Source organism: Olea europaea, chromosome 13 (assembly GCF_002742605.1).
Source record: "Olea europaea var. sylvestris chromosome 13, O_europaea_v1, whole genome shotgun sequence".
NCBI classification, from domain to species: domain Eukaryota; kingdom Viridiplantae; phylum Streptophyta; class Magnoliopsida; order Lamiales; family Oleaceae; genus Olea; species Olea europaea.
In genome coordinates this window covers 10,909,209-10,920,753 of record NC_036249.1, presented here as the reverse complement: position 1 = coordinate 10,920,753, position 11,545 = coordinate 10,909,209, and the positions used below count along the sequence as shown (strand labels likewise).

General features: G+C 37.9%; 1 protein-coding gene across 1 annotated transcript; it reads right to left on the bottom strand.

The window, feature by feature from the left end:
* Positions 1–6,543: 6,543 nt before the first annotated feature.
* LOC111407569 (GTP-binding nuclear protein Ran-A1) lies at positions 6,544–9,307 on the bottom strand. The gene is made up of 8 exons (XM_023037139.1): positions 9,039–9,307; positions 8,755–8,824; positions 8,082–8,138; positions 7,880–7,997; positions 7,537–7,626; positions 7,258–7,437; positions 7,058–7,135; positions 6,544–6,884 (listed from the first exon to the last, which is right to left on the bottom strand). The coding sequence occupies exons 1-8, from the start codon at positions 9,039–9,041 to the stop codon at positions 6,815–6,817; spliced, it is 666 nt and encodes a 221-aa protein (XP_022892907.1). The 5' UTR covers positions 9,042–9,307; the 3' UTR covers positions 6,544–6,814.
* Between the last annotated feature and the right edge of the window lie 2,238 nt (positions 9,308–11,545).

The window sequence follows — 11,545 nt, the reverse complement described above, 5'->3', positions numbered from 1 at the left end:
ATTTGAAATTTAATATTTATTTTTATTTTGTGATAATTGGGAAAATTGATAATAGGATAATTGGGATAATTGGGAAAAATTGATAATAGGATAAAAAAATTCACATTATTGATTATTTTAATTATTATGAATCTGCGTTTTGCGTATTGTGGTTACAATTTCATTCGCTGAATTTTCTGTTATTACATTATGACTTGTACAATGTTCTAACATTTTGAATTTGTATACGATGGATTATCATCTTGACGCAGAGTTGAGACAGATAACAGGTAAAGCTATGTAGAATAGTAGCTTTGATAGTTTCACAACTGTATTAGAGCTGCTTGATGATCAGCATGCTGATATGTTGCGTCAGTCCTTCTTGTGGCCCTTGTATCCTTTGAGAGATCTGCAGTATTTGAGTCAGATTATTAATACACTTTTATGTCAATTGCTAAGTCCAGTCGACAGCGATGCCCTCCACTTTGCAATTGGGGGTAAAATCGCCATTTTTTCGATGTTCGAGTTTTCTCTGATCACGGGATTAAAGATTATGGGCGATGAAGCAGCTGATGATGGGACTCAGAGAAGAAATAGGCTTCATGACGCTTACTTCGAGGGATAGGGCACTGTGCTCCTTTCACAACTGTTAGACGCAATCAGGAGGTGTGATCAGATGTTAGACAGACTGAAGTTAAGTCTGGTCTACATCCTTGAGAGCGTGATGCGGTGTCACCATAAGAAAACTGCGATTGACCTCTTCGATCTGGAGATCGTTGACAACCTCGATCGTTTCAACGACTATCCGTGGGGCAGGAGATGTTTTGAGGACACTGTGCACGTCTTCACTGGATCGCACTCGAAGCCGAAGGGAGCCATGCGTAAGTATGACACCTATGGATTGCCCTTGGCGGTGCAGGTAAATGGTTAACATAATGAATGTTAAAATTATTTTCATATTGAATTTATATATAATAACTGTATGTGTTTCAGATCTGGCGTATGAGGCCATTCCCATATTGGGTGCCCGATTTGCGAGGCGAGGTGAGACATGCTGCCCTCGGATGCACCATTGGAGAGCATCTCGATCGGAGGGATGCCCCACTGGGAAACAGTTATCGGCTATCCTGGACGACCCTCAGGTGAGTATTATACATTTGTAATTTATATTGTGTGATTTAACATCTGATTGCATGATCGTTAACTAGTTCAAATATTAATATGTCAACTTGAAGTTATAATTGAGTTGACCCCGTCGATTGAGGAGGAGGCTCAGGGTCTTGTGCGTGAATTAGGCGTTTCGCACACCGAAGACGACCATATGTCCGATCCGATCCACGACCGAGATTGGGTGAGCGAATTAAATAAAATCTATTGATTACCATTTTGTATGAGTTAGCATTTACGAATGAAGTTAATAATTTGTAATGTTATTGCTTGTGTAGGAGTGTGATCCAGTTGATCGACGATCACCTCCGTCGAGGGCATCACCACCTCCATCGAAGGCATCTCTTCTTCAGTCGGAGATGCCGCCAACAACATCTCCTCCTCCGCCGTCGAGGGCATCTCCTCCGCCTCCCCCGTCCAGAGACCTCTTACGTGGATTTCCCGCACGTAGTCAGGGGCACTATTTTGATGACTTGTACGCCTGTCTGAGCAGATTTATAGAGGGGCAGGTCGACGGGCTGTGTTGAGAGATGATAGAGAGGGTTGATGATCTGGGATGACAGTTGGTAGGAAGGGTCAAAGGTTTCTCAAATGAGATTACAGCACTTCGGGGTGATATAGCCGATAGGCGATGGGTTGACGAAGACGGTGATAGAGAGGGTGATAGGGATAGGGGTAATAGAGATTGGGGTCTCCGACAGTCATACATACATGATAACGATGTATAGAAATCGTTTATTTTATCCGTGGAGCGCGATGGGACGGAAGTAGTGACAGAGGAGGAAGGCCCGCCGAGGAGGGAGATGGAGGCAGATGAGGGAGTGGCCCCATCGGGGACGGAGACAATGGCAGATGTGAGAGTGGCTCCGTCGGGGATGGAGATAGAGGCAGATGTTGGACTAGCAGATGAGGGAGTGGCCCTGTCGGAGACCGTGGCAGATGAGGGGATGGAGGAGGTGACGAGCCCTGGGGTGGAGGAAGTGGTAGTGTATCAGGCAAAAAAGCATGTTGTTGACATGCCGGAGATGGTGGTCAACAAGAGGTCGAGAGTGCCGTCACAGTACGTCGTCTCTCCCTTCACGGCTAAGGCGAAGAGGAGGAGGTTCGTCGATGAGAAGTACCCCAATCTGTTCCCGGAGGTCGACCATTCGAAGTGGAAAGCATTCGAGGCTGAGTGGCAAAGAATGTTTCTCGAGTAAGTATTGTATAATTTAGTAGACTAGAATTACTCGTATATGCTTCGTTTAACCTTTTTTTCTATTTTATTTCCAGAGTCACGTACATGATGGCCGGAAGGACGATATTGGACGCATACAAGTGGTTCCATGATATCACCACTCAGGGGGCTTAGCTCCCCCGAAGATGTAAGTGAAGTGTTAATGTTCCTTTTTGTATATGTTATGTTTAATTTCGTAAATGAAATAAGTATTTATATCTTTGTTTTCCTTGATATAGCACATCGACATGGCCATGGACTTGTTGCGTGATCGAGTTGAGAGATATCCACAATCATTCCATAAGCTTGGCCGCTTTATACTGAACACCGAGTTCTTCTGTGCCGTTACCATTGAGTATCAGTCCCTCCAACTTCTAGGTAACGAGTACGTGCTTCCCACGTATATGCTCGAGTGGGTCATCGAGCTGTCACCGAGTGTTGGGGGAAAGTCATGGGAGGGTTTAAGCATTTGTACATTTCAGTTATCGCGAATCAGCACCGTATTGCACTGGAGATCGTATTCACTAATTCGACGATATATGTGTATGACCCCAATCATTCATGTCTGACACAGAGACAGCTCGAGTAGATCTTAGAGCTGATGACTATGATCATTCTTATTATGTGGCTTGACTGTGGATAACAAACTAGCTATCGTGCAGGACACGACGACGACGAGATAATCTATATCGTAAGTCTTTGTAATCTTTTTTTTTAGTAATCAGTTCGTACGTAATTGGAACCGAACTAACACATATTTGTTCATTTGCAGGGGCGATTGTGGGATTTTCACAATCAAATACATAGAATTTTTGAGTATAGCACATAAGGTTGATGGAATCAACCAGTCATGGATACAGAATTGGCGAAATAAGTTAGAGTGTGATTTATACGAATTTAATTCTGATCCATAAATTATTTGTAAATATTTTTGTACTTAATATTTGTAATTATTTTTTGTAATTATTCATGGAAATACTGTTTATTTCAATATAAATACTATTCATTTCAATGTAAATACTATTCATTTCAATGTAAATAGTTTTCATTTCAATGGAAATATACAATGCTCTAACTGTCATTTAGGGAAACCTGACTTGTACAAAATTGGTGAGTATGTCCTACTGATTTGCAACTGCTACACCTACGCGATCGGGAAAACTCTCCGGTAGATGGTATTCTAGAAGTTCTTGAACGTCCAGGACCATGTGGTTCAATGAGAGGTGGCGACAATGTATTGAACGAGCGAATATGATCAGGAACTTCCCACTCGGCTTTGTTTGGAAGCGAAAATATGGTTTCAACATACGCAGCTCTCCAATTTTCAGCAGTGTAATAAGGAGAGCACAATGTTCTCACTGCAAATCTTCGATATATAGCCACCGCAATTACATGCTCACATGGAAAACTCTCTAACTGAAATTGTTTACAAGTACATGTTCCATCACTTAAATCTACCATATATGCCATATGACGTGCACATTCCACATAGAAGCGCGACTCGTCTAGTGGTTCGACATTTAACTTTCTCGCAGCCTCTGCAACCTTGAAGAGCTTTACCTCTTGTGCTGGGGCTAGCACGGTTGTGCAATTATGTGATTCCGTACGTTGATCGTGAAACCACTGCTGCAGCTTCGTACGGATATTCTCAATCAGTGCGAGAATGGATAACTCTCGATCCCTCTTAAATAATGCATTAAGAGACTCCGCGTTGTTTGACGTCATCATGTTATATCGACGTCCTGAAAAATATGCGCGCGCCCAATGTTCAATTCCCATTTTCGTTAGATAGTCCCATGCCTGAAATGATTTGCTTCCTATTTCAACCATATACCTATTACACTCTTCAATACTGTAAGTTTCGGCTGCTCTCCTAAACAATGAAATGATGTCTTTGCCCCGATACCTGGTCTTCAAGTTGCCTTATATATGGTACATGCAATACTCATGATGTGCATCAGGAAAAATTTCAGCAATACCATTTATTATAGATTGTCCCCGATCGGTGACAAATGCAAGGTCCTCAACTTCTCCGATTACTTCCCTTAGCTTTGTGAAGAACCAATGCATCGACATATCATTCTCGTTATCAACTATGCCGAATGCAAGAGGGTAAATTTGAATGTTGGTATCTTGACATGTAGCAATAATCAACTGGCCTTGGTATTTGGATTTCAGAGTTGTACCGTTGACAAGAATTAGGGGTCGTATAACATTTCGAAATCCCCGAATGCATTGTCCAAGAGTTATAAAGAAAAATTTGAAGCAGTTATCGGCCTCCGTCTCAATAAAAAATGTCGAGCCAGGATTAGTTTTCTCCATATTATGACAATACCTGGCCAATTTAACATACATTTCCTCTGTCGAGCCCATTAAATCCTCCAATGTGCATTCTTTGGCCTTCCAGGCCTTCTAATAGCTCATGACTACTCCGTACTCTCGACGAACATCGTTAATGATGTCCGATAGTCTGTGAATTGTTCGTGGATCCTAATACTTGTGCATTATCTGTCGACCAATAAACCAAGCTCGGATTTGCCTGTGATCATTGCAACAAACTCCTACTTCACAAGTATGTTTTCATGTATATTTGCAAATTACGAAGCACTCATTCGTGTCCATCTTCGTTGCTCGCAAACTCCAACTGCAACTATCATTTACGCATGATAGCGTCAACAACGACCTATTCGATTTTTTCACTCTAAACTCGAAATTGTATTTCAGTGCAATTAGATGCACGGCTTCTTGCAACTCTTTCTTCGTTTCAAACAGTTGCTCGACATACAAATCCTTATTATCAGGAACCACACGCGAAGAGTTAGAGGACGATCCACTCGATCTAGCCCCCGAGGTGTCACGCCACTCATGTCTCTACCGGGATAAACCAATCAAGTCCTCGTTTGTAAAAGTGTTTGCATTTTCATTCTTGTTGTCACGAGCAGCGGAGGGAATTCTGTGTACAACTATCTCTGAAATAACCACATCATCTTTACGAGCTATCTCCACCGTATCCCAAAAATCATTAGCATTGTCATCCTCACCTTCCGAGTCTACTTGTTCATCTTCGACGACATCCTTCATTACTAAAGTCACGCAAAGAGGAGTCGTGTGCTTATTGTTCAGTTTAACCAGATAATTCACTTCATCAACAAAAGAAATCATCATAGGTGGAATCGGAACTGATGCATGCTCGCTGAATTTAAATTTCAATTCCATATTGTACTGAGAAGGATCAACATTCAACTTATTTTGTAAATCATTATAGAGTTCTGTATACGATGTACCTGATGATATGAAAATTGCGATACCGCCACATTTATCACTCGTCCATTTCCATATTCATTGATCTTTTTCGTCCAATTTGAAATCACCAAAATAACAAACTGGGACTACAACTATATCTGTATGTTGAAACGAAATTTTTAATTACATGAAAAATATCAACAGCAATAAAAATAACCCAAAAAAAGGGGGAAAAGGAGAAAACAGTTAGCAAACAGCCAGAACAGCCCGCCAAACAGTTAAACAGTCGATTCACCGACGCTGGCATAATATGCAAATGAATTTTTTCCGATCAAATACTTTAAAAATTACAGATCTATTACATTTTTTTCTACTAATCATTAAATATCGAAATACAATTTATCGATTTAAATATACAATAATTTAGCGAAAACAAGATTAAATTTACATATATAAACTTACCGAACCGACGAGATTAATGTCCACAAATTTTTCCACTTCTGATTTCGATAAATTTTTAAGTTTCTGCAGTTGAAGTAAATGAAGGATAAGAGTGTTTTATTCATCTATATTGGAGCATACAGATAAGAAATGTAAGAAGTGTTTGATTTTTATTTGTTAAGTAAAAAGATATTCTTGTCTTTTAAAAAAATCATCTTTTGTAATTGTATAATGTATTTAAGGGTATTTTTGTCTTTTAACATTGGATAGGCCAATTTCATAGTATCCCTTTGTTGAGAAGTCAATGTGAAATTTACATGCTTTGACCAGGTTAATTTTAAAAGTATCCCCGTCATTATAACCTCAGCCTAATCTGTGAAACTCATGAAATTTACAAGAGAGCTTTCGCACATGAACCACAAAAAATATAGCTATTAGCAAACTACTGGGAAGCAAGAGGGTAGGGATATCGAGTGCATCCATGAAACAAAATCCCGAAAGTGAAACAGAGCATATGTAACCATAAGGATATCAAATGTTTATATGGACCTAATCAGAAGACATAGCAAAAAGAACATCTTCCCGCAAACAAATAAAAAGATCAAAATCCATCAATAGTTAAAAAACACCTACATATACCATTTAATCTCACACTTCAGGACCAGACATCCTTGACACAAGAATCTCATAAATCAGGCAAGAAAACTGGGAAACCATCATCATATGGAGCGGAATGCACCACAAAGCATCATCGAGACTATGATCAATTTAATCAAATGACTCATCGTCGTCATCTGGAAGGGGTTGACTGGCAGCTGCAGCAAGCTCTGCCTCATGCCTGAGAACAGTCGACATGAATCATTCTCAAGATATTGACTAAATAAGAGAGAAAAAGGTTATTATAAGATATGCCCATATTAAAGAATAAGTCAAAGATAGTTATGATCCTAGCATCTACTATGGTTCACGAAGGTTTCAGCTCATTAGGGGGAAAAAGAGAGAGATCCTTACTGCTGTTGCGCAGCCAAATCTATCAGTACTTCTGGAGGAGCAAGAGCAGGAGATTCCACAAAGTGCAAGTTAGGATCCCTACACAGCCACCAAAAAACAGCATTCATTCAAATAGTATACCATTAGAGAGGTCCTGCGAAATGCTGGTGAACTGTGTGTGTTACCAATATCCGTAGTAGTAAAGATTTAAAGATACTCACCCTGCAAGTTTCCTTGCTAGGTAAAGAAAAGGCTTCTCAAAGTTGTAGTTACTCTTCGCCGATATTTCATAGTACTGCAAATTCTTTTTCCTGTGGAAAGTGACCTGTTTTGCCTTCACCTGTCTGTTCTTCACATCGACCTTGTTCCCGCAAAGGACAATCGGGATGTTTTCACATACCCTGCAATTGGCACCAGAGGGATGTCAGTACTATGACATTCTCAAGATGACACTCAACCAAATCTACGAGCAAACTTAAAATGTATAAGAAAGCACACACCGGCAGAGATCACGATGCCATGTAGGGACATTCTTGTAAGTTAACCGAGCTGTGACATCAAACATGATTATAGCACACTGTCCATGGATGCTGCAAAATTTAACATCAAAGACATTACACTGATAACAGAGAGGGGAAAAGAACAATGAATCGTAAATGCATCAATATGAGTGCTTATAATAAAATGAAAAAACAAAGATATTCCATAATATATTGTTTAAAAAGGCAAAATTAGATAGCAAAATGTAACTATAAGAGGCAGGGCATAACCCTCGAGACGTTTGAAGGTTTACAAATCTACATAAACCAGTAAAATAATGGGAGATACTCTGATTATACTTACTAGTATCCATCCCTAAGGCCACCAAATTTTTCTTGACCAGCAGTATCCCAGCAATAAAATCTGATTTTCCCACAGTTAGTGAAGAAATCCAACGGATGAACTTCCACACCAATAGTTGCTATACATAAAGCAAGTACCAGTCAGAAAAAAAAATGCAACAGAAAACATCCAGATTTAAATAAAAGTTAATCTAGAGGCTTACGTTCATATTTCTTCTCAAATTCACCAGTAAGATGCCTCTTCACGAATGTTGTTTTCCCTTTAGTGACAAGAATATAAAATCAGCAACAAGGACATAATAAAGAAAAAGTCCAATTTTTGTTTTTTATATCTTTGCCTATATCTTTCATTCTGTTCGCCATTTTTTTTTTTTTTTTTTTAAGCGTGTATGCATGTGTGTGTATTAAAGTTGAGGGTCAAAACATACCAATTTACTCAGATCTGCATTGAATAGCATGGTTTCATGTTAAGATTTCTACGTGCAGACCCTATATACATCCATACGGTTCTGGTGATTTGTAAAACAAATAAGATCCAAGCTTTACTTTCACAAACTCAAACAAAAATCCATGAGAAGTCCCTTCACTTCATCCACGAATAAATTCTAAAGTCCATTGCCAGCACCCAGACACATTCTAAACCCACAACTTCAGAAAATAAAAACTAAAAATCAAAAGAATTAATTACCAATCAAATTAATTATATTCCCATCCGATGAAAATTAATAAACAATTTACCAAGATGGGTTTAATCATAAGCCAATAATTTACTGATTTCATCCCAAACTACAAAATAACATAATCTCTAACCAAGGAAACAAGTAGCAGTCGAATTAATGTTTTCATCAAAACCTCCCCTAAATGAAAGATTATTACCCGTGCCACCATCGCCAACAATTACAAGCTTGAAACTTGGGTAATCCACAGTCTGTTGATTTGGCAAAGCCTGAAAGTAAAGAACAAACATCAAAAACCCCATAAATCATTTAAAACCCACACATTCAACTCTATCAAAACGTTAAACAAACAAGAACCAAAGATTTAAGGAAAACTAGAAACTGAAAACACCATAAATCAAACAAAATCGCACAATATATAACAATATCAAAACACTAAACGAATCAAAACACAAAAATTCCAGTGAAAACTTGAATTCTTACCATAGAATCGTACTGCTTTTGGAGTGAGGGAGAAGAACAGAGGCCGAAAGTTAGGTATCGTTTAGCCCTATAAAGTGAAGGGTTTTTTTCGTGTTTATTTTGTCAAGGGTTTTGAAATGTACCGGAATCGGGTTGCTTTCCGCTGACGCGACTATCTGAACCGTCGGATCGCAGGTTGGGTGCATCACGTGTGAATAATGCTACAGAATTTTTGAGTAAGGATTATTCTCTTTGCAAGGAGGAGGGTTTACCGAAACGTTTACCCCCTCTTACAAACACGTGGTCCCCACGTGTATTTAATAATGTCGAGTCATGATTCCTACCTTGATGATATGAGTAGGGTATAAACGGTTAGGTAAATCATTATGTACCTATAGCACGGTCAAATGAATAAAGTCACTTGTACAATATTTATGTACAACTTGATTGACAACAAGTGCGTTGAAAAAATCCTGATCATTGATTTTAAAAATTGTTTTTCAAATAAATGGATGTGATGTTTGTCAATTCATGCGTTGTAAACCAAGTTGTAAAATAAATTGTACAAGTAGCATGATTGAGAATTTTTTGACTGAAAAATTTTACAACTCTTACAGCGTGATATAATTGGAAGATTAAAAAAAAATGTTTTATCTTAATATCTTATTTAGGTAATTGGCACAAAACGTTCATACCTTTCAAATTTATTGTGGAAAATCTCCATACCTTTCATTCTTTGGTATTTTTGCTCCTATTTTCACATTTTCTTTGCACCAAACGTCCTTTTTACCATTTTTGACGTAAAACGACCAAAAAACCCTTCTATTTAAACAAAACAAAAGGAAAAGAAAAAAAAGAAAAAAATTGCAACTATAAGTCCAAACTTTTCATATGTGCAAATTAGCCCCAAAAAAAAAACCACCTATGATCGACCACCACTTTGAAGCAAAAAAACTCCGACCAACCACCACCGAAACCATCGGACCTCCATACCCCCGGAGAGCCCTCACTCCCCTCTACACATACCACCCAACATCCAATTATCATGTCAATAGATTTGGTAGAAATTGCAAGCCAAAATATCGAACTCGCAAATGCAAATACGGGACAGCACCAACTATTACAACAAGACTCATGTCATTCCTAACATTTCAGTCGAATATACACACCAAGACGTCCATGTTCATGGTCCTCAAATGTCATTTAATTTACGCAATCAAACTAAACAGGTTGCAGCTTCGAACACAGCTATTTCGCAGTTTTCAGGTGAATTTTTCGACACCAGTGGTAGGACCCATGATCGTGAACCACCACCTCAAGTACCTACTCCTCATGGCACATCCAATGAGCATATGGGTCTTCCCCAATTTTGCATAATAATAAACATGGCAGTTCATTCAAAAAACGGAGAAAACGCAAAATCCTTCGATCCCATTTCAATTGGCGTTCCTCCACCTCTACAATCAACAAATTGCTCCAACTAGAATACAATTCAAAGTGTAACGACTCTATGGAGTGAATCAATTGTTGTAATTCACCATTCAAACGAAGTAATTTAAGATTTTTGGTCGGCAGGTGGAATGGGAGTGGGGGGTGAGGTGTGAAAGACTTTTATTTTCAATTTTGGGCTGATTTGTATATATGGAAAGTTTGGGCTTATAGTTGCAAATTTCTTCTTTTTTTTTGTTTTGTTTTGTTTAAATGGAAGAGTATTTTGGTCATTTTATGTCAGAAAATGGTAAAAATGACGTTTAGAGCAAAAAAAAATGTGAAAATAGGGGCAAAAATGTCAAAAAATAAAAAGTATGTACGTTTTTCACAATAAACTTGAAAGGTATGGACGTCTTGTGCCAATTACCCTATCTTATTTTGCCATTGTTCACGTGCTCGGTGCCGTTTGACTAGACTTGTGCAAATTACAGCAAATAGTACGGCCCATAGTTTAGGACCCTTTGGCCCATTTAGTGCTTTTGCTGACGATTGAAAGGAGAAGTTTCACTTTTCATAGTGAATATACTTTTTAATTACTAGTTTTTTTAAACGAAAAATTGTTATATAAACTATCTCAAACCAATGTATTGAATCAATTCAAAGAGAACAAGAGAGAAGAGAAGGAGGAGAATGAAGGGAGAAAAACACAATCTATTAAACTAACAACTAACTAGGGTTTACTATGAATTAAGACTTGTTTTTATACTACAAGAAATCCTAAAATAATAGAAAACCTAAAATAAGGAAATAAACAAATATATAAATAAATATTATCAATTACTACTTACTCATAAGTAATTATGTGATATTTAAATAGTTTCATTTAGCCCTGTAAATTAAAATTAGATTTTTAGTAAATTTTATAAAAAATGAGGAAATATGTGGTTAAAAGGTTGTGAAAATATATAATTAAAATTAATTATTGACCTTAATTTGAAATTAAAATCAAATTTTAATCAGAAAAAAAGGACTTAATTTATCATCTCAAATATAGAACTTAAAATGGCTAATCGATTGATATTACATAATCGATGATC